Source organism: Rana temporaria, chromosome 4 (assembly GCF_905171775.1).
Source record: "Rana temporaria chromosome 4, aRanTem1.1, whole genome shotgun sequence".
Classification (NCBI taxonomy): Eukaryota; Metazoa; Chordata; class Amphibia; order Anura; family Ranidae; genus Rana; species Rana temporaria.
In genome coordinates, this window is record NC_053492.1 from 205,052,666 (window position 1) to 205,080,491 (window position 27,826).

At 42.2% G+C, this 27,826-nt stretch overlaps 1 protein-coding gene across 4 annotated transcripts; it reads left to right on the forward strand.

Annotated features, from left to right (window-relative positions):
* Positions 1 to 27,537, forward strand: AP2M1 (adaptor related protein complex 2 subunit mu 1). Of its 4 annotated transcripts, XM_040349747.1 has the most exons (13): positions 1 to 109; positions 4,902 to 5,021; positions 10,592 to 10,597; positions 14,026 to 14,291; positions 14,544 to 14,626; positions 16,987 to 16,992; positions 18,404 to 18,539; positions 18,626 to 18,767; positions 21,235 to 21,354; positions 23,088 to 23,223; positions 23,314 to 23,411; positions 23,911 to 24,022; positions 24,881 to 27,537. In XM_040349747.1, exons 2-13 carry the CDS (start codon positions 4,948 to 4,950, stop codon positions 25,013 to 25,015), a joined length of 1,314 nt encoding a protein of 437 aa, XP_040205681.1. In that variant the 5' UTR covers positions 1 to 109; positions 4,902 to 4,947; the 3' UTR covers positions 25,016 to 27,537. The 4 variants fall into 4 exon arrangements, with proteins under 4 accessions (XP_040205681.1, XP_040205683.1, XP_040205682.1 ...); XM_040349749.1 differs by lacking the exon at positions 16,987 to 16,992; XM_040349748.1 differs by lacking the exon at positions 10,592 to 10,597.
* The last annotated feature ends 289 nt before the right edge of the window (positions 27,538 to 27,826 follow it).

The following is a 27,826-nucleotide window of genomic DNA, read 5'->3' on the forward strand; positions in this document are numbered from 1 at the left end:
AGGAAATGAACGCAGCTGCGCGCTGACGTATGCTCTGCGGAAAGGAGGGTGGGAGGGGATTCGGCCATCTTGGAGTCTTAGCGGAGCTCTGGAGCGGGGAGCAGAGCAGGTAACCTCTGAGCTGTCATATAGCGGGGGCGGGCGGACGGGAAATTGTCGGTATTCCTGCCGTAGTGTGCACCGTGTATGTAGACACGAGGAGCCACCCTCACATGCAATGCCTGGGGCTTCTTCTCCTCAGGCTGTGAATGGAACACCCGGCGCTGTCAGCCTGTCACAGGGTGTGACTAGAAAACGGCTGGCCGGCCTGGCTGCCTTGTTTTCCTGGGGATGTGTGATGTTAGAGTGGGATGAGGGGGGTTCTATGTCAGGGCGCCATCATCACCGACTCCTCCGGGTGTGGTCCACCCTCCCTTCATCCGCTATGGCGGCTCTAGAAGGACGGCGAGGGCTTCCATCATAGGATGAATGACATTCCGCTTATCAGTGACCCTCCTCCTCTCTTATCACTCGGTGAGCGGTCCTGTGTGCCATTCATTCTATGGAGGGGGTTTCTCTCAGCTGTACATATAAACATACAGCATTCCCCTTCCTCTCGTGAACTATGAGCCTCTCCAGGCACACAATCCTCTGCTCAGGATTATCCACATACATTTCTACAGCACTCATAACATGGGGGGGCTGTACAGTCACAATACAGGAGGCATCGGAGGGCCTTGCTCCTTGGAGCTTACAATCTAGAGGGGAGGGACCCCAAAGGTAATAACTGTGAGGAATGAGCAGATGGAGAACATAAAAGTACAGTGAGGTGTAATAGTCTTCTCTAAAATCTTGGGTTTTCTGGGATCAACTAAATGTGGACAGAGTAGGAGATAGTGGCACAGATTGGGGTAAGGAGTTCCAGAGGATGGGAGAGGCTCTGGAGGAGTATTAGCGTTCAAGTAGAGTTCCACCCAAAAATGGAACTTCTACTTTTTGGAACCCCCCGGTGTCACATTTGGCACCTTTCAGGGGGGAGCAGATACCTGTCTAATACAGGTATTTGCTCCCACTTCCTGGCATAGATCACCTCGGTGATCTGCGCCACTTTCGGTGCCTACTCTGTACCCCCGTTGTCTTCTGGGAGGCACACAGCGGGGCCAGTAAGGTAAGGCAGTAGGGAACCGCGAAGTGAAGCTGCAAGGCTTCACTTCCTGATTCCCTCACCGAGTATGGTGGCGGCAGCTGCTGATCCTCGAGCGGCGCTTCGGCTGCTGAGATTGTGGGCGCCCTGGACAGGTAAGTGTCCATATATTAAAAGTCAGCAGCTGCAGTATTTGTAGCTGCTGTTTTTTAATATATTTTTTTAGTGGGACCTCCGCTTTCAGTATGGAAGGAGGTGACAAAGGAGCTAGAGAGCGGGAGGAAGGGAAAGAACGCAATTGTTGGCATTTTAAGACCATGTTTACACACTATACAATTTTCTTTGTGTTTTCCAAAACCATATAATATGAGGTGAAACCTTAGGCGTTTCAATTTGTAGGCAATCAGGTAGGCCCTTGCACTACGTGGTTTTGGTAATTCTAAAGGAAATCGGACAACAGAAGTTGTATGGTGTGTATGGGGGTCTGAGATTAGGATGGAATGAACAGCCCAACGGAGGGGACTAAACTCTCCTCCCCTCTGTCGGTCCTGGCCCCTCGCTGGCATCTTTCCCAGGTACTAGTACAGGTCTTCAGGCATCTCCATTTGGCTAGCACAGGGTGACTTGACTCCTGTGCAGGATTTGGTCATCCTGGCGTTCTATTGATTTGTGCCCGTGCATGCATAGGATGGAGCCGCACTCCAGCTGATTTGGCGATCAGCTGGAGTGACGTTACCATGGCGCATGCGTACATCACAGGAGGCATTTTTCAACGGAAGTGAGAATGTCACGGACACTATTAAAAGCTATTTAGAGCGGAGGGATACTGTAGTTCTCATATTGTGCCTCGTTGTTGAGGGCTGGGGTTTCAGTCTGCTCAATGTTTCCTTTTGTTAGTGTTGCACGGCAGCTTTAGTTTTGTCTTCAGTGCCTGTGTCTAACGGCGGGTCGCAACACAGACAAAACACACCCACAAGCCGCCCTGCGACCGCAAGGCATAATGTAACAACTATGGTGTCCCCCCTCCGCTCTGTGAATAGCTTTCAATTGTGTCTGTGGAATTCCCTCTCCCGACGCAAAATGGCACTTGCGATGTGCGCATGCGCCATTGTCGCGTCACTCCAGCTGATCGGGAAATCAGATGGAGTGCGGCTCCATCCTGCGACGGAGGGCACATATCGATAGAACACAGGGGCTGTGTAAGCTGAACTGTGCATGCGCAATGCAGTTTACATGCCACAGACGACTGCCAGCAGGTAGGTTTATTTTATTGCAGAAGAGATGTTGCATGGCTCTAATGCAATAGCCTGCCTGCTCTGTCTTTTGTTTGAATTGCAACTTCACTCTCAATCAACATTGGCTATTTTGAATCCATATGTATGTGTGTGTGTGTGTGTGTGTGTGTGTATATATATATATATATATATATATATATATATATATATATATATATATATATATATATATATATATATATATATATATATATATATATATATTGAATTTCTCCTGTTGCTTTTGGATGTGAATGTCATACTTCCCAAGAGTCTTTATGGGCTTTTGTTCATCTGGAGGAGGGGCTTTCTCAGCAAATGGTCATCTTTCTCTTGCATGGCATTATGGAGCAACCCCATACACACAGGGAATGAGAGCTGTATCTCCATACAATGTGTACATCAATGGAGACACACTTCTGCATAGCCTAGAATGGCAAGTCCTTCCGCTGCTCTTCCCCCTGACTCCAGCCTGCACTGTTAACTCTTTCCTGTAAATACTGGAAGTTCAGAGAAGCAACACTGAGAGAGCAGGAAACTACCGCATGGAAAGTTGTAAACTGCAAGTAAGAATTTTCCCATGCTTAATGTGTCAAGCCAAAGACTCACCATTTGCATTGCAATCCATAGAGAGCTGGTCACATTCTCCTGCTATGCCAATTGGATGCCGGGAGACCCACATCCAATTCACATCGGTGTGAATTCAGCCTGAGGGTTTAAAACTTCTTAAACATGACTTGGCATGGATGATTTTGTTAGGATTTTAAGCCCAAAAAAAAAAAAACCCTTAAACAAATGAAAAATCACTACTTGCCTCTTTAAGTTATGCTGTATAAATGGTGCTAAAGTGGAAATGCACGTAAAGACTGACGCAAGGGCAGGCGGTATTTCACTTGGGTCCCCTTAAAGGCGATTATCCAATGGCTAAAGCTGGTCCCTCACTAGAAGATTTTCATTCCTACATTCAATGACTTGATGAATGGTGCAAAAGTTTTTCAAAATTTTGTTTGCTATTGACATTTGATTTTGGAATAAATGGACTTTTGACCAAAAACCACTTTCACTCTTGGGAATTTAATTTATTCATCCTGTGAATTTTCTTCATTCTGGTTGAAAATGAATGTTTTGACTTTATTAAAGCGGATGTGCCATGGGAAAAAATATTAAAAGCCAGCAGCTACAAATACTGCAGCTGCTGACTTTTAATATTAGGACACTTACCTGTCCTGGAGTCCAGCGCTGATCGCAGCAGATGATGAGCGATCGCTCGTCTCTCTGCTGCTCCCCCGCCATCCACGCTGAGGGAACCAGGAAGTGAAGCGCTGCGGCTTCACTGCCCGGTTCCCTACGGCGCATGCGCGAGTCGCGCTGCGCCCGCCGATTGGCTCATATGCTGTGTGCTGGGAGCCGAGTGTTCCCAGCACACAACGGGCGACAGACGGCAAGTCAGAAAAAACCTGTCTTTTGCCCGTAGCGTGTGGCCAGAAGTGGGTGCAAATACCTGTCTTTAGATATTAGGTATCTGCACCCCCCTCCCCCTGAAAGGTGTCAAATGTGACACCGGAGGGGGGAGGGTTCCGATCAGCGGGACTTCACTTTAGGGTGGAGAACCGCTTTAATGATTAGTAAATGTAACATTCTTAAAAGGAAACATTTCAGACCCAAGTCTAGTATATGACCTTAGGTGCCATATTCTATTACTTTGGCAGTTTGTTAGAGTAAACATGTAGTTATCCAGTTGTGCGAATATGCTTCTCTGCAGTTTGGGCTGCTTTTGCCATTGGAGCAGTGCATAATATATATATGTATGTATGTATGTATGTATGTATGTATGTATGTATGTATGTATAAACAAATATGCCACATAATCACTCATGGTGTGTTTTTATCAGCCTGCATTATTTGTTGTGTCAGCAGTTGCAGTTCCCTAGTATTATCCATGTAAGATATTTCCGTTGGATTCAGCAATTTCCCTTGAATTTCATGTGTTTTTTTTTCCCTGCCTCTTCCTTCCTCATAGTGGGACATCCAGGGGAGGTGAGGAGTGCACCGCCAAGCTGAGAAAAGATTTTCTTTTCTTTTTTTTTTTGCTTCTGCTTTGTATTATAGAAAATGTGGTGTTAACTATAGTAATTGCTTTAGAGAAAAGCATTGATCTAAAAAAGGGTGGATATCATAGTTTTTCCAAGCAGTCAGTGTTTTCCATCATCTGGAGCTACATAACTAGCAAATAACTGTGCAGCAGTGCAGAGAATTTTACATCTGGTAGGATGTTGTAGTCATACAATGGGAGAAGCTTGACGTTTCTCCCACAGGGATGTGCACAGGAATGTGTGTGTGTGTGGGGGGGGGGGGGGGGATCCTTTTCCAAAATTGATTTAACTTACACCATCCTTATAGACTAGACAACAGATCTATTTTCTTTTGTAAAATTTTGCATTTTTTTTCCTGTAAAGTAAAATGTTACTGTTATGTTTTATTGCTAATACGGTGTCCTTTCTCAGATCGGTCTTTGTCACAATGGGAAAAGAGAACTGAAGCCAATTCACCATGATCGGAGGGCTCTTTATCTATAATCACAAGGGAGAGGTCCTGATCTCCCGGGTATACAGAGATGACATTGGGTAAGTAACGCTCTGTTAGACTAAACCATTTATGGTGGTTAAAAAGTGATGTTTTGAGGAGCATATAGTAAAAAAAACAAAATGTGTTTATAAGAATATTGGTAGATTGAAGTGAAGCGTTCACCTTTTATGGACGGCCAATAAAACACTTATTTATTTTTTTTTCCAAAATGTATTTGCTTTAATCTTAAAATGGGTAAAATAATAACCTGCATCCAATGACGGAGACCTACCCACAGGGAAAAAAACTTACCAGAGCCTAATGCCGGCTGTCACTCACCTCAAGCACTGTTTGATGACGTGTATACACAGGGCGCAAAACAAAAGCCCAACTCCTCAGGCTTCATTAATGAAAACCGCATTTGAGCCTAGTGATATCGCACCCATCACGAGGATCTAGTATCTCTCTTCCTGTGGGATATGTCTGTGTAGCTGGATGCAACTACACTTGTATTTTTTTACCTATTCGTGTTTGAAGATTTTTATGAATCCTGTTCATGTGAGCGTGCAATACCCAAAGTTTTTTTGGCAACATTTTCGTTTTCTCAGCCAACTGTAAAGTTTAGCACACTGATTCACTTTTCAAATCTGAATCTGTTGATACTCCAAGGTACAGGTGTCAAACACAAGGCCGAGAGCCAAATCCGGCCCTCCAGGCCATTTCATGTGGCCCTCACACCTCTCCTGCAGCTGCAGGAGAGCTCCAGCCCTTCTCTTGTCCTCCTGCAGACCCTTACTTTCTGCTTTCAAGCAATGCATCCAGCTTCTTCCCAGAAGCAGCATAAGGAAAGGGGGAATGCACTGTGATGTAAGGGGAGATTGGGGGACTCAACTTCTGATGGTGGAGTGGCTCTTGACAAGGGGAGGGGGTGCGCTGGACATCTAATCTTACAGATACTACTTTCCCTTTTGAGAACAATCATAATGCTGATGTGGCCCACAATGATATTGTGTTTGACACCCTTGCTCTAAGGCAGTGTTTCCCAACTCCAGTCCTCAAGGCACACCAACAGGTCATGTTTTCAGGCTTTCCATTATTTTGCACAGGTGATTTGATCAGTTTCACTGCCTTAGTAATTACCACAGCCGTTTCATCTGAGGGAAATCCTGAAAACATGACCTGTTGGTGTGCCTTGAGGACTGGAGTTGGGAAACACTGCTCTAAGGCATACATTGTTGGAATCTCGGCTAGTTCAGCAGGAACCGGACGAGATTCGAACAGTGTATGCACAGGTCCGAATGTACCGAGTTGATCCTGGGTACAACCAGCATTTTGGGTTTTACCTGCAATTATTTCTAGCGGCTGCTATAGCCACTAGCAATGATCACTGTCTACTCCCGGCAGGGATGGCTTCCCCCGCCAGGAGAAAAGGCTTGGAAGGAGGGATTTCCAGATCAACATTGTTGATGGGGGGGGGGGGGGGGACCTATGGTTTTAAGAAAGGTATGGTTGGCCTTAAAAACATTACTATGTTTGTTTATTTTTGTTTAGGTTATACTCCCGTATAACCAGGTAGCTAGCTGCCTGTCGAGTATTGAATACAGGACTTTTGTGATGCATCTCCATGCTTCCCCTTTGTGTAGGGCTTTTTTGGACTTTGGTCAGGAACATATAGTAGGTTTAGTTCCAAAGATATACTTGTATAAATCCTCCTTCCTTCTGTTCAGGATTTTTCCACAGCCCCCCATGTAAGGGATAGTTGATTTTTATGTAGGCCCATCTGGACTAACAAGTTACCAGTGCTGAAGAGTAAAGCCTGGTACACACAATCTCATTTTCCGCGGACAAAGCGTAGGACTTTTTTCCGAAGGGCGTTGGCCAGGAATTTGTCTTGCATACACGTGTCACGCAATTGTTGGCCAACAAACGCAAAACGTGTTTTTTCAGCCCCTTAGCATCACCCATTGGGCAACTTCTGCTAATGTTGTGTTATGGTTAGCATTGCTTCTGAGCATGCGTGTTTGTACTTTGGAGTTTTTGTCCGATGGACTTGTGTACACACGCTCGGATAATCCGACAAGACAAATTTGTTGTCGGAAAATTTTAAAGCGTGCTATCCAACATTTGTTGTCGGATAATCCAACAACAATTGTCCGCTGGAGCATACACTTGGTAAAACTGCAGACTTTTAATGAAATAATTCACATTAAGCACTCGCATGTCAATATGGAAGTTCAGGCATACGGATGGGGTCCTGTGATCTGTCAAAGCCATCCACAACTGTTTGTGTCCCTTGTCTTCTTACACTGTGCTGGGATAGTGTGAAAGGAAACCGCTACACGTGAGCTCCAACGTTTCCTGATTCAGATACACGGTGCTCAGAGAGAGGGCTGGAACGCTGTGTTGTGGTGGGAGAAGATGACGTCACTACGGAGGCCCAGACAGCAACGCGTTTCCGTGCTAAAGCCGTGGCTTGATGGAAAAGAATCACACGGCGCGCACCTTTTTCAAAGCTTTGAAAAAGGTGCACGCCGTGTGATTCTTTTCCATCAAGAACCCCCAATCTGCCGGCGCCGGATAGGAGGCATAGAGATGATCATTGGAGGTTATGACGTTGCACCCGGGTACCGGAATGTTAAAGGGTCACTAAAGGAATTTTTTTTTTTAGCTAAATAGCTTCCTTTACCTTACTGCAGTCCTGGTTTCATGTCCTCATTGTTCGTTTTTGCTTTGATGTTGCTGTAAATCCTCTCTGTTCTGGACACTTCCTGGTTGCCTGTTTCCTGATAACCACAGTACTGGGAGATTTCTCACGGTGGTCACTAATCAAGGAGGTGTGATTACTGTGTGTAAAACGAAACTGGATTGGTGCTGAGGAGTTTTAGACAAAGTATCACTGCTCTCTATTGGCTCACTGCCCTCTAGTGGCTCTCTGTACATCAGAGAACCAGCAAACAACAGCAAAAACGAAACTACACTGCAGGCACATTATATGATTGTTTTTTATCTATTTTTAATCATTTTTAAAAGGAATCAGTTAACTATTATGTCTCTATGTCCTGTAAACAGTCATTTCAGCAAAAAAATTTTTTTCCTTTAGTGACCCTTTAACAAAGCCGGAATTTTTTTTTTTTTCACTATCTCATGCTTTCCAGCCTGGAGGAGAGATGTGGGGTCTTATTGACCCCGCATCTCTCCATAAAGAGGACCTGTCACAATCCATTCCTATTACAAGGGATGTTTACACACACACAAGTCCCGCCCACATATGTAAACGCTGTTCAAACCACATATGTGAGGTATCGCCGCGTGCGTTGGAGCACCAGCAACAATTCTAGCACTAGACCACCTCTGTAACTCTAAACTGGTGACCTGTAAAAAAAAAATAAGCAACGCCTATGTTGATTTTAAAGGAACTGAAGTTTGGTGCCATTCCATGAGTGTGCGCAATTTTAAAGCGTGACATGCTAGGTATCTCTTTACTCGGCGTAACATCATCTTTCACATACAAAAAAATTGGGCTAACTTAACTGTTTTTTGTTGTGTGTGTTGTTTTTTTTTTTTTTTTTTTTTTTTTAATTCATGAAACTTTTTTTTCCAAAAAAAAAAAAAGCGTTTGAAAAATTATTGCGTAAATACTGTGCGAGATAAAAAGTTGCCATGACCGCCATTTTATTCCCTATGGTGTCTCCTAAAAAAAACATATATAGTGTTTGGGGGTTCTGAGTAATTTTCTAGCAAAACAATTATGATTTTTGCATGTAGGAGAGAAGTGCCAAAATAGGCCCGGTATGGAAGAGGTTAACATTAGGGCACTTGCCTGTCCTGGAGTCCAGCAATGTCAGCACTGCAGCCAATGTTTACATCGGCTGGTCAGGTGCTGCCGCCGCCATTGCTGGTAAGTGAACCTGGCAATCTTTCACTTTCCAGTTGCTCAGTACTCAACCCCCTGTCATCCCCACACCCTTGCCTGCCTGTTGCAACCCTCTTTTCTGACTGAGGCTCCTAAACAAAGCCTCAAGGTATGTAAACTGAAAGTAAGGCAGTGTTCAGTAAATGTTCTCCAAAACATCCACTGCATTAACCGTTTCATATCCTGAGGCTGTTATCTTGAAATCACCTGAGCAGTGTCAGCATGGCTACTAATTGAGAGATCCTGTGTAAGAGCATACTTGCACTGTCAGTTTTTACATACCCAGTGGCTGTATTCAAGAGGAGGTAGTGGTCAGCACCAGTAAAGCCCCGTTACCACTAGTGCTGCAATGCACAACAATGGAAATCGCATTTCCTCTCTAAGGCTTACCAGGCGGTTTCTGCAAGTGTACATACTTGCCCACCCAGCGAATCCAGCTCTGTACGGTTTCCGCGGAAAAAGGGTGGGGGGGGGGGAAGCACCATTTGTGTAGCAGGGGAGGGAACTTTGTTTTGAGGGTGAAGATCCACTCTAACCCCTTGCCGCTGCTAGCCCTTTAGGAGGATCTAAATGCTGTGAGGAGGAAGCGGGCTTTCCAATCTTGTGATTAGCTGTCATAGTGGTCACATGATCAGAAGCTCCCAATCGCAAGTACGTATCCAGAGCAGCCCACGACAGCTCAGTTAGGCCCTGTTCACACTGGCATTAAAAGCAGGTGTTTGAGGTGCGTTTTTAGCAGTCTTTTAACATAACCACTTGTTTCGGGAATACATTACCCATGCGTGACTACACTGCAGCATGCATGAGCATTATGGGAAATGTAGTTACAAAACAACTGGGGTGCCAAGGTTCGCCATCACTGCCCTAGACCATGGGCGTTCAACCTGTGGCCCTCCAAGCTGTTGTAGAACTACAAATCCCATGAGATGTTGCCAGACTGACAGTTGCATGATGGGACTTGTAGCCCCCCCCCCCCCCCCCCCCAACAGCTGGAGGGCCACAGGTTGAGCAACCATGCCCTAGACAGTGATGGCGGACCATGGCACATCAGATGTTTTGGAACGATTTCCCATGATGCTCAACCTGCATAAGTATTGTGGCAAATGTAGTGCCAAGGTTTGCCATCACTGCCCTAGACAAGTGACTAATCCTTCCAGTGAGGGGAAGCACCACTGCAAGGGTCGTTTGTTGGCATTTTGCTGGAGTTCCGCTTCAAGCAGTGATGTAAACTGGAGGGCATTTGGACATTCTTTGATATGGTGCATCGTTAAATTTATTTTATTTTTTTAAATAGTCCAGTCTTTTTAAATGAATCCTTTTAATATATGGGTGAAATCTCCCCCTAACTTTGCAGTGGATTTTTTAATGTGATATTTTGTTTGCTATTATTACAAAGGTGTCCAATTTGTGTGGATGTTGGTCTTATTCTGTTGCCTGTGCCTATTGCAATGTGCTTGTTTTGTTTATCATCCCTTCTGTCAAACACTGTCTTTCAAATAAGCCTTGTTGCCAATCTCTCCTGGCGTTCACCTTGATGCTGCTTTGGCTTTTATCATAAGTACGTCGTCTTCCTATATGTAGTATGCGCCTACCTGGGTCTTTGGGTGTTATGTTCTTTTAGTATTTTATTTCTAATCCTTTCTTTCATTGCTGTCACTGTGCTTTTCCTTGCTGGTGCCATCTTTTTCCATCTCATCACCTCACTGGCTGCTGTAGCAATAGGTAAGATCACTCTTCCTGCTGCAAGTCCTTTAGTGCCAGCTCTATGCCTGGATGCTTGTGCCGAATGTGCAAAGCCCTTACTTTATCTACAACTTTGCTATCTTACATCAGTTGCATCTTTGCTCTAACTCATTAAAACCAGAGTGGTGATGAAGTTTGAGCTATTTTGTACTAATTGGTTTGGTGTTTCCTTATCTGTGCTAGAGACCCAAGTAGTTACACTCCTAAAAACTACATTTATTTGCACAACTGAAATTTATATCGCCAACATGTTTGGCTCAAAACAGAGTAACCACTCTTAATGTGTATAGCTGAGTGTATCGTGTAAGGCTTTGGTGTCTTTTATGGGTCTCTGGTAGGGAAAGAATTTAATTCTTATAATTTTTTTAGTAATGTAATGATTTGGAAAGAGGTTGTTTGCAAGGTTTATGCAGTGAAGACATGTTGCATATAATTATGAAACTGCTAACGCAATTTTAACTGGTTGCTTCTTGCTGTGATTGAAACCCCTAAGGATTAACAATTTGACACCATTCCCCTTGTGGCATTGTGATACAACGTGATTTACCACAACACAAGGAAACATGCATATTGTGTTAGTGCGGTGTCATTCATTTTAATAGGCAACCCAGTGCACCTTGCCGATGGGTGTGCCATGCTGTGCAGCTCACAGCATCGCACTAATGTGTGTTGTAGTGTGCTAGCAAAGAAGGCGCACGCACCACAAGTTCATTGGCACGCATTGCACTGCAACCCACATTGTCGAAAGATGGGTTGGTGTGATGTAATGCCATTTTATTCTGAATGGCACGCCAATGCATTTTGCATTCCTTTGCGGTAAAGCACGTGGTAGTGCAATGACATTGTGTGAGGTAGGCACCATTCACACCATCGTGTTGGAAAACACATGGGCATAATGTGTTTTTACAGTGATTTTAATGTGTTTTCCTTATATGAAATTTGATCTGTGACTTTAAAAGCTTAATTAAAATGCATATTGCGTTTTTCATGTGTTGACTGTAATGTAACACGCACTTTGACTTAAACATACACGATGCAGCAAGCCGGATTTGTCAAAAGCATAATGAACTCATGATGGCAGTTTCATCGCTTTATAACTAGTTTTTATGAGATTTTAGTGCGCTGTGATCCTGTGTTGTAGTACACACAATGCAATGGTGTGAAAAAGCCCTTAATCACTGTGTCCCAAGTTATTTTTTTTATTTTTTTACTTAATGTATTGTATTCCATTATTGCCTGTGTGATTTTTTTTATTTATTTATTTATTTATTTATTTTTAAACTATAGTGCCTTAAAAGTTGAACGCTGGCCAAAATGTTTCCTTTAAAAACCTGAATGCAAACAGAATCTCCCCGGTAGAGAGAAGGCAGTAAAGACTTTAGAGTTGCTAACCAACCCTTCACTTCTACTAAAATGTTTTCAGTGCTGCTTTTTGTCCCTTTAAATTTTGCCACAGTGTCTGCCCCAGTGACCACCTGTTTTCCAGGACAGAAAGGGGGAAATCCCCTCCATGGGCACTCGGAAAACAAAAGATTTTGCTTGTTTTCTTGGCCATGCAGAGAAGATGAATCTATTCCAGGCTGAATTTGTACTTTTATCAGAATTTATTTTAGAAGAATTGGCACATTTTCAGTTTCAATTAAACAGAAAAGCCTGATCCTTTAGGGCCCTTTCACATGAATGGACAAACGGTCCGTTTATTACAAGTCCGTTTACGGACTTGTAATGGTTCCATATGGGATTGCAGACGTTAGCGGATGATTCATCCGCTAACGTCCGCAACCATCCGCGTCCGCAAAGATCCACTTTTGCGGACGGAAGAAAACCCTATTTTTCTTCAGTCCGACGGAACGGATGAATACGGACACACGGTCCGTATTCATCCGATTCCCCATAGGGGAGAGCGGAGGAGAGACAGGGCGGTCTCTGCACTGTGTGCGGGGACCGCCCTGTCCGCCGACAGCTCAGCGGGGATTTACGGAGGAATCCCTGCTGAGCCAAATGGGCTAACGGAGCGGATCAATTACGGATCCGCTCCGTGTGAAAGAGCCCTTACTGTACAGTAACATACTAAATCAGTCAAGTCTGAAGCCCCATATACACAGGCAGAATTTGCTGGTATAAAAAATACCGGCTTAAATTCTTCCCGTGTATGTTGGTCTGTCTGACAGAAGCCGGCCCTGTATGCTGGAAAACCAGCAGCTGAGCGACTCCTGATCAGCGCTCTTCACCAATGATGGTGTCCCCCTGTCACAACACAACAGCTTAGCGTTGGACATCTCTGGAATACCCTTGCATGGTTACTACAGAGGCTCCCGACCAGAGCTGTCAGGTGTTTTTTTTTTCTCGAGCAACCCTGCATGGCACTTCAATCAAGAATTGTATTTAAAGTGATCTTTTGTGAGTAAATTTGCAAAACTCCTATAGTTACAGCGATTGTAAACAATCACCTTGTGAAACAACCCATTTAATTTAAAATAGAAATAGAGGCAAAATATTTGTGTATAGATAAAATAAAAAATTAAACCCCCCCCCCCCCCCTCCCCCATAGTTTTTATAAGTGATCACATTCCCTCTGTTTTCAGCTGCATGCATAGTAGCTGGGGGAGGAGAAACAGCAGTACACTGAACTTCCTTGTGCCAGAGGGTGGGTTAGGATGAGTCTAATCCATTAGAGCAGGTTGAGTTTTCAGCATAGCTAGAGAACTGATCAGTGTGTTCTCTTGCTTAGCGTGGTCAGCAGAAAAGCAGAGGGACTGGCGGGAACACCAGTACTTCTCATGCAAGTACAAGGTACAGCAGATGCAGATCAGGAATGTGAAATTCTGGATTTACATGTTCTTTAACTTGAGGTTAATGAACTTTTAATGGCATTAGTTTGAGACACTTGTATCATTCAGAATTCACTGATGGGTGCATTTGACCTGGGGTTGACCACCTAACCTGAATTTGACCTACCTCAAGTGAGTTTTGCATTACCATAGACATGTATGGGGAGCAAACCAAAGCCTGTTGAAGGCCATAAAAGTTTGGGCTCTAGAGGATTTAAAAGAACTTGCAACCAGTAAAGTGGAAATACCCGTTCTGTGTGCTGGTTCCAGGTCAGTAACTTGTGCATGTCTTCGTCAGGGTGACAGCCCTGAAAACTGCACGTTTAATCATTAGCAAGTAGTCTGCTTTTCTAATTTTGACACATTTTTTTCTTTTAAAGAGCCATGGAACAAGAACTTTAACATATAATATATACAAATCTTAGATTTGCATCTCAGCTATCATCTTTGTGTAGAGACATTGTCTGTCTAGCATCTAGGATTTCTCTGACTTCTGCAGGAATGTTTGTCAGACTTTTGCCAAGGAGCACAGAAAACTTTCTTGTAATGGTGTGATCTGTTCTATCTTTTATACAGAAGGAATGCAGTGGATGCTTTCCGTGTCAATGTCATCCATGCCCGGCAGCAGGTGCGCTCTCCCGTCACCAACATTGCTCGTACCAGTTTCTTCCATGTGAAGCGTTCCAACATCTGGCTGGCAGCTGTCACCAAACAAAATGTCAACGCCGCCATGGTGTTTGAGTTCCTGTACAAGATGTGTGATGTCATGACTGCATACTTTGGGAAGATCAGCGAGGAAAATATCAAGAACAACTTTGTGCTGATCTATGAACTACTTGACGGTAAGATAGTTTGCTGTGTTGGGTTCTAGCAATACCAAATTTGTCCTGCTTTTACCTTGGGTAAAGTGTCTATAAAGAATGCTATTAGGATTGGTTATGATTTGCTGTCAGTAGATCATTTAGTAGTCTTGTGTTTATGCTTTGTTCCACAGAAAACGTTCCCAAAAGCGCCATTGTCTTTGTATAATTTGTTTTTAGTTAGCTTTAGACATCACTCTAGCGCCACCGTGTGTTGTTTTTATTATTTCACAGAAATCCTGGACTTTGGTTACCCTCAGAACTCTGAAACTGGAGCCCTGAAAACCTTCATCACTCAACAAGGGATTAAAAGTCAGGTAATGGCGCACCTGGAAGTATACTGTACCATGCTGGTCTGTTGCCACCATGCCTTCTTTATATTTACTGTTTGCATAACACATTTTGACCAGCTATATTCTAAAGTGTTTACCCATCTAGTCTTTGTGTACTATACAGGTAATGGCACGAGGGGCAGTGTTTTTTTTTTTGTTTTTGTTTTTTCTCCAATTGTACAGAATTTCATAATAAGCTCCAATTTGTGTGTGTGTGTGTGTGTGTACTTTAAAAGGAAGCGTGTGTGTGTGTGTGTGTGTGTGTGTGTGTGTTTTTTTATTTTTATTTTTTTCCAATATATATTTTAATGCTGACCTTTCCTGACGCTTTTTTTTACTATTCTACCATTTGGCTGGCCAAAGACCAGAGCACTTTTTGCGATTCGGCACTGCGTCTTTAACTGACAATTGCGCAGTCCTGCGACAAGGCATACCATATTGACGTTTTTTTTTTTTTGTTGTTTTGTTTCACAAAATTATTTATTTGGTAATGGTATTTATTACCATTTATTTATTTTTTAATAATGGTAATGGCAGCGACCAGCGTTTTTTTTTTTTTTTTTTTTTTCCCCCCTTCATGACTGCAACATTATTAGTAGATGCTTGGAACAGAATTCAGCATATCAATAGTGTGTTTGGATTGAACCTAAATCTATACTCGGACAAAAAAGTTATTAAAAAAAAAAAAACTGCAGTTTTGATTGACCATGTGGCCTTTTTTCTAACATCGCTTTTTTTTTTTTTTTTTTTTTTGTTTTTCTAGATCATGGATTGCTTTCACTTGTTGCCTGAAATTATCGTTTTAACCACACTATTGCAAATTGCCCCCCATCAGTAGTTAAAAGCCCTCATCTTATAGCAGGTTGATTTAGTTAACAAAAAAAATGGGTGATCTGGCGCACTCTGGTTAAGATTCAATGATGAAAGGAGAAATATGATGGAGAGAGAGGGCATGGTGGTGGAGGTAGTTTGTTTAAAAAATCGTTTATGGGGGAATTTAATCCATGTAAGGTAAAAGGATAACTGTTCAAAGGCTGCCAGTTCAAAACAAGTGTAGAAGTAAAAGAACTCTGTAATAAAAGGGGAGAGAGAGAACAGCTCCCTCTAGTGTTGTGGACGGGTGTCAGCAGTCGGGTCTGTCCTCCAGGAACAGCTTTGTTCCCGGAGGACAGACCCGACTGCTGACACCCGTCCACAACAGCGACGCCTTCCGCACCTTCCTCTTCTCTTTACACCCGGAAGTCGGAGCGGATGATCTTTACAATGCCTGTTTCCACAACATTTCTGTGAGTGCAAAAATTTCTAGTGTCATATTAAAACGTAATTACTGCACCTAGAGGGTGCTGTTCTCTCTCCCCTTCTTTGATTTAGTTGTTAACTTCATAGGTATTCATCTCAAACAAGAAATGCTATTGCATATAACTTAACTCTGCAGGTTTTCTGGTGATTTTTATCTTGGTTGGAGCTCTCCTTTTTACATATGTAATTATAATTAATTTGTTCCTGTCTACCAGAGGTAATTTGACACAAGCATGCATGAAAATGTTACAGGAAAAGTGAACGGCTTCCTCCAACTCAGCGTGAGGTTTTGTACCCTTTGCCTGCAACATTTTTCAGTGCTTTAGAAAAGCATCTTGTGAGTTGCTTACCATTCAGGTTTACTGTTTAACGCAGTATTAAACACAAAAGTAAACATTTATTTTATTACAGCTTACCATATATTTGATGTGGCTGTATTAGTTTTCTTGCCTAGGCTTTATTTTCACATGATGGGCTGGCCAGCGATTTGTTTTTTTTCAGCAGAACAAACTGTCCTGCAGATGGTTGAGGGCAAACCCTTTATCTCAAAAGAAAAGAGTTGCTGCAACTTAGTGTTGTCTGGAGTTTTGCTTCAGTTTGTTTAGTGTATTTGAATCTGCTAGTACATATAACACTCTCCTCATCCCAGGCAGGCAATGCTACCATCTTCTGTGCCCCCTGTGCTTTCATCCAGAGTGTAGGCGGTGTAATACAGGAGGTATGACCAGGTAAAAACGGGGGGGAGGGGAGCCTAGAAAAGTTACTAATGCAACCACCACATCTAATAATTGGTAAGCTGCAATATATAATTTTTTGGGGGGGTTAAATACTACTTTAATATTAAATTATGACTTGGGGTGCTCCTTTTTTTTAATTTTTTTTTATTAATGTTTGGGATACTAACTGCCTTAACCTGCCTCAGTTCGCAATCCATAACGCTAACTGTACTTCTCGTTTTTATTCCTGTTTCCTGACCTGCTTGTCCACTCTTCCCACGTTTTGTATCCGTGTTGCTTCTCCTCTGCTTCGTGTGACTGGACATGTAGCATCAGGTAGGCGTGAATGGGAGTGGTGCTTACCTGGTTGGGCCCCCTGCTGTATCTTTCTACCATATAGGCTTTAATAAAATACACATTTTCATTTATGTGCATTTGAAAGTTTTCTTTTGTTATAATGGCTGCTATTCATGGGATCTCCATGATGTCTGTTTTTTTGCAAATAAACCTGTTGTCAGACTACCCATAGGATAAAGCTGCTTGCCCATATTATGCAATTTTTAGGGCGCTAAGGCCACAAGATGACTATTATTGGAAATGTGATAATGCACAGATATATTTTGCTAAACGTGCTACAGTCCCATGCCAGGGATGTTTGGCATGTGTTTGTAATTGGCCAGGTTTAAAAGGGTGCACAGAGCTGTGTATGGGAGTTCCATACTCTTCTCGTATATGACATCTTAGAGTGGGTTTGAAATGTTACATTAACCTTTGATTACATCAAAGTATACTTTGTGGTATTCCACATGTCTTTCTGTTTAGATATTGTACTGCTTTTCCAAGGATTTTGTTACATTTTTATAAAAAAATATTCCCTACAATTTCTCTTCTACCTGATTGAATGAAGTCTAACAAATTATTACATTAGTGTGTTTAGCTATTGTTGGTGTATGAAGTGCCCAACCAGTGGCCTGTCGCTCCCATCTGATGTAGCCAGCCACCTCCTGCTCTGGGATGACAGGTCGGCAAGCAGAAATCGTGGGTTCCCGACCCACCATCCCCGATTTGTCAGTGTGAAGAACAGAGCCGCGCTAGAGGAAGCAGAGCTGATGCTTCCTGTATAGCGCCTGCTCCTGTCACATTTGGCATTATACCAAATGTTTTCCGCCTGTAACCGGAGTTGTACAGGAAGCATTGCCTCTGCTCTCTATATGCTTCTTCTAGCACCGGCTCCTGTCTCACTGATGTTTGGGGATGGTGGGTCAGGTACCAGCCCTGCAAGACAGCCAGCAGTAGCCACCAGCCATATCTGCAGGAATCCTGAGAAAGAAGTGAAGATTGAGGTGCAGGTAAACCGCAGTGTGAAAGTAGCCTTGGGCCACTTTCACACGATCGGTCTGTCTGTCTTTCAGGTGGACCCAATCGAACCTCCATTCACCTCTACAGAGCAGCAGATGTAAATGGACTTGTATCTGTTTACAATTCACTTAGAATAACAGGGGGATTATCTGTGCAGATCGGAAAGGCCCTTAGAGTAGCGTGGCTGTGTCCGCTCTGCATATGCAGAGCGGACACAGGCCTGTCATCTGCCCGCTCCACTCATTGTGGCCCTCGCTCCTCGAAGTTGGGCACCCCTGATCCAAAAGAATCTTCTGTACAAGAGGAGATTATCAAGGTTCTAACCAGTGCCAACCAGCACTAATGACACATGTCTATTGTCTTCATATTCTCGTCCTCTTTTTGTTAGACAAAGGAAGAGCAGTCTCAGATCACCAGCCAGGTGACGGGCCAGATTGGCTGGAGACGTGAAGGAATCAAATATCGTCGGAATGAGCTGTTCCTGGATGTACTGGAAAGTGTTAATTTGCTGATGTCACCCCAAGGTATATATTGTCTGTTAAAATAGAGGAGAATATCCATGTTAAGATTGTCTTCCCTAACTTTCATGCATGCCTTTTTGTCCTTTCAGGACAAGTTCTTAGTGCTCATGTATCTGGACGTGTTGTTATGAAGAGCTACTTGAGTGGTATGCCAGAGTGCAAATTTGGAATGAATGACAAAATTGTAATTGAGAAACAAGGCAAAGGAACTGCTGACGAGACAGGCAAAACGTGAGTAAAAGCGACAAGATTCGATCAGTGTATTTTGTGCATGAGCTACAATAGACTACGCATTCTGGGGGGGGGAATTCCCATTTCCATTCCCGCACTCCAAATAAGCCTGACCCTCATGCTGGTGAAGGCAGCCTTAGCCAATGGACAGAGCTACACTGAGGCGACTGTCACTTGCTTGACAGTTAGGCTTGTTTGGAGTGTGGCAAGCAGGATTTTAAATTTTTTTTTCTCCCAGTACATACATAGAACAAAAATGAGCTCTCTAGCCTGAGCCAGCGCCCATATTGTATGTCTACCAGACTAGGCTGTGGCAACCCAAGTCCTTTCTCTTCAGATACAGACTGTGTGTATGCATAGTTTAGGTCATCTTGACTCATTTAATTTTTACTATCTTGACCACCTTCCTCTGGCAGGGGGAACACCCACGTATAGCAAAAAAAAAAAACGCTTCAGGCTTCAAAATCTGATGGTGGGTTGGCCTATCCGAACCTTTGGAATTATTTTTTGGCATCACAATTCACTTTTGTTTTTGACAAAAAAAATTGTTTTTGAGACCTCCTCCACCAATTTAATGTCCGCATTTTACGGTTTTGGATGCATTACACAGGTGTATGATTATGCACTGCTCACACAGCTCTCCAATAGATCAGCTTGTTGGCTTGGCAAGATGGGGGAAAAAAGTGTTAACACAAACAATGGGGGTGTCTCCCCAATGTGGCATAATCCTAACTTCTCAGAGCTCCTGGGCCACCCAGACTTTGTGGTGGACTCGGGTCACCCATGCCTCTCACTTTTTAATGGTTTTTTTGTTTCCTTTTGAGGATTTAATAATTTTTTTCAAATATCATCTATTGTTACATCATGCAATTTGGGCACAGTTTGGAGGTTTGACTCGCCACTAGAGGTGCTACTGTCGTATCCCAATATCACTAAACTGATTATGACTGTTTACTCACGGTTTTAGTCGGCTAGGTTCATACTCTTTCAACTTGCTCAGCAGAAGTGGGAGTTATTGATCCCTAGGCTGTCCGAGGAGGGGCAGGAGGAGGTCTGTTTTTAGCACCTTATTGGTTCTAACAATCAGTTTTATACAATTTGTTTTTACACTCCTGCCAAGTTAGCCCGTAATAGTTTTAATCACCGCTGCTTCCTGTACTCGTGGATCTAAGGATGCAGATCGTCCTGCTTTGTCAATGTACTGGAAAGCTATATTTTCTTTCTTTGATGGCACTTAACATTTACCTGTAGCTCATACTCCAGCGGTTGGACTGCTTGGTGTGCTGAATGACTTTATACACCGGACTCCTCCTCGGACTCTTGTGCGTGTATTGATTACTATTCTAGGCTAGGAAATCGATTCTGCTACGATGGAAAATGTCTCTCCTCCTCATATACAAACCTTTTACCACGTGAAGAATAAAGGTTTACCTATCTTTAAATAAAGGCAGGGCCTGTCCAAGTAAGTTCTTTAAAGTGGTTCACCCTAAAATCCACTTTCTGTCACTAGATCCAGCATACTGCTGACATCTGCCGTATGCTGGATTTTTTTATTTTTTTTTGTACTTATCGTTTTATCCGCATGTCTGCTCCGGCTCCGAGCGGCGTATCCTTCCGGGTATAGGCGTTCCTAAGTAAAGCGCAGTTGATTGACGGGCTTGGATAGCGCGTCACACCTTCCGGAAATAGCCAACGTGACTCTCGGCAATTTACGGCGCCTGCGCAGTCAGCTCTACACGGCAGGCGCAGGCGCCGTAAGCAGCCGAGAGTCACGTCGGCTATTTCCGGAAGGTGTGACGTGCTATCCAAGCCCGTCAATCAACTGCGCTTTACTTAGGAACGCCCATTCCCCCGACGGATTCCCCGCTCAAGCCGGAGCAGACATACGGATAAAACGATAAGTACAAAAAAAGGAAAAAAAATCCAGCATACTGCAGATGTCAGCAGTATGCAGGATCTAGTGACAGAAAGTGGATTTTAGGGTGAACCACCGCTTTAAGGTTTGGCAGCCCTGGCTCTATAAAGTGGGCTCCTTTTTGGAAGGACACTCTATCTCAACAGTCGTAAGGTGGTTGACACAACCTCATATCATTGTATCTGCTCAATGTCCAGTAGTGGGCTTCTTTGTTCTCCTGTCTACAGGTGAGGGAGGTTGTGTGTGTGTGTGTGTGTGTGTGTGTGTTTGGATATTCAATCTGTGAAAAGATAGTCATATTCTTGCCTCTGTGTGGCCCAACTAAAGTAATTCTGATATTGTATTTTATGGAATTTTCCTCCATAAAGAGGGTTTATGGGATGTTTTACTCTTTTGTTGGCCTAGCTTGGCCATGTGTTATATTACTCTGAGATGTGCCTTTAATTTTGTACACTGAAAAGAATAGATTTTTAAAAAATATATATTTATTACTTTCTGAAACAGTGTTGTACATGTTAATCTTTCTCATTGTTTATGCAATACTTTTTACAGAGGGAAGCAATCTATTGCTATTGATGACTGTACATTCCATCAGTGTGTTCGCCTTAGCAAGTTTGATTCTGAGCGTAGCATCAGTTTTATACCGCCAGATGGGGAGTTTGAGCTCATGCGGTAAGGTTTTCTGTTCCATATCCTACTGTTAAATACTCCTCTCGTTCTTTACCTATACATATAAACATTTGTATTAAGCAATTGACAATTTTTACTGTCGCACTCGTGTACTCTTGATCCATCCTTTTCTAAAAATTTAGTTCTATGTCCCTTAATGGGTTTTAAAGATATCATGCAAGTTTCATTTCAGATGAAAAGGGAGTCCTAAAGCCAATATTTAAAAATAAAATATATTGCAGATTTCAAATCCTTAAATGTGGTGGTGGTTCTTCCTTCCTTCCTTCCTTCCTTCCTTCCTTCCACTCTGGCAGTGTTTCTGTCCCAGGTGTCTGTCCTTCCAATTTGGAAGAGGGTAGTGTTGGATCCACTAGCAGATCTTGATGGACTTTTTTTTTTTTTTGAAAAGAAGTTACAGCCGCAGTTTATTGCTTTTGGGATAAATAAAAGATGATCGTTGTGAGCATCCCTGTCGGTGTCAGTTTGTCTTGACCCAGTCTAACTGCTACTTTTTTGCTTTAAAGCTTTACCTCCTAATCCTTTCGCTGCCAGAGCTGTTTTTGCACATATTTAATTATTTGATCCCTTGGCCAGATCTGACACTTCTCACATTTTAATATTTTTTTTTTTTTTTACTAGAAACATACTTGGAAACCCCAAACATGCATTTTATTGAAAGCGGAGACCCTAAAAAATAAAATGATGGTGGTTGCAATTTTTTTTTTTTTAACGCAAGTTTTTAGTAATTAGTCCACTTTAATGAATTTTAGTACACCCAAACGCAATACAATGGCCATTTTTTTTTTTTTTGTAAAATAAAAGAATGTTATGCCAAGTAAATGGATAACTAACATTGTTTGGGCTATTTAAATTCATACTCCAATGGAACTGTGACAAGCTATGTCTTCCACGCCTTGAAGTGATCAAGCGGCTGTGTAGTCACTTGTATCACTTCTGCAGTAAAGTCCGTTACCACTTGAAAATTTTGATATCAGGATGATGCCTGCAGGTATTATCCTGATGTAGCCACTTCAACCTGAGGATGTACGGTTTTCAGTTGGGAGTGTGGAAGGGGCTGGAATTGGAGTAAGAGCCGGTTCACACCAAAACATGGTGCAGGAGAGGAGCATTTCTCACACTGTAGACGAATGCACTGCTCTTGCGAGAGCATTGTGCAAATGCAACTCATTTGCTGGCACCAAATCGTTTGATACCATGTGACTTGGTGCAATGCGTTTCGCCGAAATAGTGCTTGCACTACTTCTATCCATTTTCCATTAAGTTTTGCAGCCTATTCAACTGAATGCTGCAAAAGTTGTAGTCCACAGGAGTGCGCCTGTTTCAGTGTATATGGATATTTTTGCTTTATTTTCTATACCATTTTTAAAGAGTGCGGAGTACAGACATTGCCATAAAAGTTAGTGTTGCTTTCACGTTATGTTTGTTTACCCTGAGCCCTTATTAATATTGCATTGATGACATCCAGTTTTTTTTTTTCTCAAAGTATGTGGCTTTCAATGTCTGCTCTGTTTAGGGCTTTCTATAATATATTTGCCCTTTTAAGTCTTATTCTGTACTGATTTTATATCTTCATCTCATTGAATATTTTGGTTCTAGTGATAACCATATACTTGAGTTTACCTTTTTGCCCTCTTACAATCAAAGTATACATTAGTGTGGAATGATTATAGGGTATTTTTTTGAGTAATTATATATATTTTATTGATTTGTTTCAGATATCGAACTACAAAGGACATTATCCTTCCATTCCGAGTTATTCCACTTGTGCGTGAGGTGGGGCGTACCAAGCTGGAGGTCAAGGTGGTTATAAAATCCAACTTTAAACCATCTCTGCTGGCTCAGAAAATTGAGGTGAGAATTGTACTGTTTAGACTGCATATTAAATTGTGTGTGGGTACATATTTCATCACATGTATCTTTTACATTTTGATTATATTTCAGGTCCGAATCCCCACACCACTCAACACAAGTGGAGTACAGGTCATTTGTATGAAGGGGAAAGCCAAGTACAAAGCCAGTGAAAATGCCATTGTCTGGAAGTGCGTCTTCCCTTTTTTTTCAACTTGTTTTAAACATATAATATCAAGCTAAAATCTAGGCATCATGATATCCGTGCTGTTCTAGTTTTCTTCAATCTGCATAAAGGTTCTGCTTGTACTTGTGGGTTATAAAGCTTCTGCGGTTCTTCCACCCCCCTCCCTCCTCCTCCCCCCCCCCCCCCCCCAGTCAGTGGGAGGTATTCAAAAACCCACAGGTAGAAGCTGTTGATTGCAGCTACCAAGTTATGCCATTTTTCTTTGGAGGCATGTCTGCAGATTTACAATTAAAAAATACTTTATTTTTTATTTTTCTTGTTGCTGTAAATCTATGTAAATATATATATATATATATATATATATATATATATATATATATATATATATATATATATATATATATATATATATATATATATATATATATATATATATATATATATATATATATATATATATAATTTTTTTAAGTTTCACATATAATATCCATCTTTTTTATTAGGATAAAACGAATGGCAGGAATGAAGGAATCTCAGATCAGTGCTGAGATTGAGCTTTTGCCAACCAATGATAAAAAGAAGTGGGCCCGCCCTCCTATTTCCATGAACTTTGAGGTGAGTATAATGTAAATAGTTTTCTGAAACTATTTGATTAGTGTAAGACCAGGGCATCTTGATATACTGCCAAGATAAATGGCATCGAATTCCAATAAACATCATAAACTAGCAAACGAATAGCAACTAAAAGCTATTGAAAAGAGAACTGCTGGTGACACTTGGGTAGCGTAAACTTTTATCCCAGGGAGGAAGTTACAATATTCATATGCACAGGCATAAGTGTGTAGAAAATACAATGGGGAAGAGGGCAAGAGATCCCCATCATGTACCAGGAGAACCACCCCACATACCTCCCTGGGATTATGCAGAAGATGCAATACAAGTTTAATCTTCCCTTATCACCAGAAATGCATGGCAACCATCCTGACCAAATTGTTTTCAAATTTCTCCAGGCAGCCCTGAGACATGCAAAATTTTATACATGGGTAGGACAGCATTTAAAAGTTCGAGGTTGGGGGGAGAATATTCCTAATATTTCACTGCTAGAGCTTTATTTACATCTGAAAATAGGAGCCAAAGCCTTTTTATTTAATTGATTTTTTTATTTATTTTTTGTAAACCATGTTTGTTTTTAGCAAGAGAATGCCAGATTTACTGCGTTTTAATGTAGTAATTCTGGGTGGGGGGTTTCCAGCCTGAAAACACCCCTGCCAAAAAACGCTTACAACAGCCTATGTGTGCATGGACACATGGATAAAATACCTGTCGCCAAAAACAGCAGCTATTAAAAAAAAAAAAAAAAGTACAGCGTGCATGAGGCCTAAAAATCCACAGAAAAATGTCATACTGCATGAACTGTTCTGTCTTCATGGGGGAAAATAAAAGATTTTCTAATAAACCTTCTCTTTTTCTTAGGTCCCTTTTGCTCCGTCCGGACTGAAAGTTCGATACCTGAAAGTATTTGAGCCCAAGCTGAACTACAGTGATCATGATGTGATAAAATGGGTTCGTTACATTGGCCGCAGTGGGATCTATGAAACCCGTTGTTAATGCATCAGTAATAGAAAGGAGGGAGCAGTGTCCATTACTAAAACTGCCCTAGTCACACTACACTCAGTTGTGGTAATTGGGAACCCAAGTAAAAACAAGAAGCTTGTACTTTGTAGGTGGATATTGCTCCTTTCCTTTCTTCTTCCGCCCTACCATGACAGCCATTTGGCTTCATAACTCCCATTAAGTGTGGAGGCTCTGTACACTGATTCAGCATTGGAAAGGTTAACAAGTTGCAGGGATCTCCTTGGTCATCTTGCAGCTGTGTGTTCTTGAATATCCTCCACACGTGCAGCTGCTCTTGACCTTGTATCGCCACCACATCTGTGAATATTGCTGGCTGATAGTATTTCTGAATAGTGTAAAATTTCCTGCACGCTTCCATCATATTCCTCTTCTAAATAGCGGCGTCTTGTTTACAGTGTCCGTTTTGTCATTGCTGTTTGTCATTAGAGCTTTTAACACTGTCACAGGCCAATCTTAACAGGAGGGAGATAATGGTGTTGGAGCCCTGGCATCAGGGTGTTGGATGGACAAACTGCATTTTTGTCCTTTTTCTGACTGGAGAGGTGATATAAATCTTCACTATGTGGGGTGGAAGTTTGCTACAAGTTCTGTGACCAAACTAAGGGGGGTGGGGGGTCATTGCAGTTTGGCCATTTCACAGCTCCTTTTGCCAGTGAGGAAGAGCAGATCAAACCTTGAGATGCGTGTAGCATTCATTACCATGGAGTGCAAAGAATCCAACATATCACTGCCGGAGACCAGTCACGGACATGGAAGCAGCATGGATGGGATCTTACACCTTCCACTGATGTGACTTGTGTGTGGCTCTGTGACTTTTCTCTCGTCCTTGTGCTGTGATTTGCTCTGTTTTTCTTTGATGGTCAAATTATAAACCCATTAAACAATGTAGAAAAAAAACTTGCTGCTTTGACCTTTTTTTTTTTTTTTTTTTTTTTTTTTATAAGGGCAATTGGTGTTAATTTCTTGTTTTGAAAGTTTATTTTATAAGTTAAATACAAAAAAAATGAAGTGGTGGTTTGTCAGAAATCCTTGGCACTCTGCAATATATCAAGCAGTTTTTTTTTTTTTTTTTTCCCCTTCCCAAGTTACCTCTGAACTAGAAAGCAACCTGCATCCAATTTTATGGAGGTAAGGGGCTGTTCTGTAGTTCTATATGCTTCCTGTTCTAGCGTGATAACACTGCTGCTCTGTAGAAACAGTACAATGAGTGCGCATTGTCACCCAAAGCGGGAAAGGTTTTATTGGTAGACTACAGTTCTGTTATGTTTTTGTTTCGTTTGGCTACGGACAGGTGGTGAGAAAGCGCTGATTACTTTAACCCCAGTTTTGCTCACAAACTTGTTGCAACCAGGTGCACTGTCAAGCATTTGTGACGCGTTCCCATTTGCTGTGTAGTGTTCAGCGGCCTTGCCGCCTGAAAATCACTACGTCATGTAAACTTTGCTGAGGATGCATTCACAGCATGTAAACTCCCCTTATCCACTTGCCCCTTAAAGGGCGGCAAAACCAGGGCTCACATATGCATAGTCTAAATTAAGCCTTAATTTATGGTTTACTGCTTTGTAATTGGTTACAGTGGCAACAGATGGTAGCAATCTGCTGATCCTTGAAATAATGTTCAGATGGTATCTTTTAGCTGCACCATGATTCCTTTGCTGCTGAGGTGCAGTCAGATTGTATTAACCACCTCCATTTTACTATCTTTTAGTATCTCATTGACTCTTCAGTGTCTGAAGACACTTGTGCTGGGGGTATGCGTTACTCAGCAATGCCGGCAAAGAGCACTGGGTTTTAAGAGGTAGATGCTATATTTTCACAATTTTTTTTTTTTTTTTTTTAATCAATTCCCAAGCAAAATTTGTTCACAAACATGCAGGTACAGGACCACAGAGCAAGAGTGCAATACTCCAATTGGGCTTTATAATCCAGGATATATTTGGGAATTGGCATTTTAATGAGACTGTCTGTCTATAGGAACATTTAGTTCATTAGTGGCTCTCTTCTGTTCATTAAAATACACAGCCAGATCTTCATGACGGAGAGGTTTTATGTCACCACCAGCCCCCTGGTTATGGCCAATCCCCCCCCAGCTTTTTCTGGTTAAGGGACCATAGAAGGATAGTTTTACATCAACTGACCTAATGCTATAGGAATGTCATTGTAAATTGACCATGTGGCTAAGCCCACCAAGTCCTTTCAGGAATGTAGGCTATCTTCCTGAAGGTGATATCCCTTTTCAAGCAGTTACCATTATTGGTCATTACTCACTAGTCCTGTATATACCACAGCCAAAATTTGGAAAATACTAGTCTTCTAACAGAACTGTGACAAGCACATTTCTGCTCTGATCATCTGCCAAGCCATTGGGAAACAGATGGGGACCCTTGAAAGAACATCTATATTCTACCTGAAACTAAGTGTCTTTATATCTTTTGATATTATATATGTACTTGTGTCACTATCTGTCATTACTCGATTAAATGGTATATATCTAAGTGTTTGTGTGATCTCTTTGCATATCTTGAAAATAAACTCAAATTATCATGTAACTTGCTACAAGTTCTGTTATCAAACTGGGGGGGGGGGGCATGGCAGTTTCACAGCTTGTTTTGCCAGTGAGGAAGAGCAGATTAAACTTTGACATACGTGTAGCATTCACCTAAACTGACATGCCGGGTAAGGAGAGCATTAATCGGCGAAGCAACAGAGCGGCCCATGGTAACTGGAGGCACTGCAGAGATCCACAGCTCAGGTGGGAGAATCTGTCCACAGGACAACTATTAG

Coding starts and splice junctions, on each gene's coding strand:
- AP2M1 (XM_040349747.1), top strand. CDS start 4,948: ATGATCGGAGGGCTCTTTATCTATAATCACAAGGGAGAGGTCCTGATC. Junction 21,355..23,087: donor GGGGAGTTTGAGCTCATGCG/GTAAGGTTTTCT, acceptor GATTTGTTTCAG/ATATCGAACTACAAAGGACA. Junction 23,412..23,910: donor GAAAATGCCATTGTCTGGAA/GTGCGTCTTCCC, acceptor CTTTTTTATTAG/GATAAAACGAATGGCAGGAA.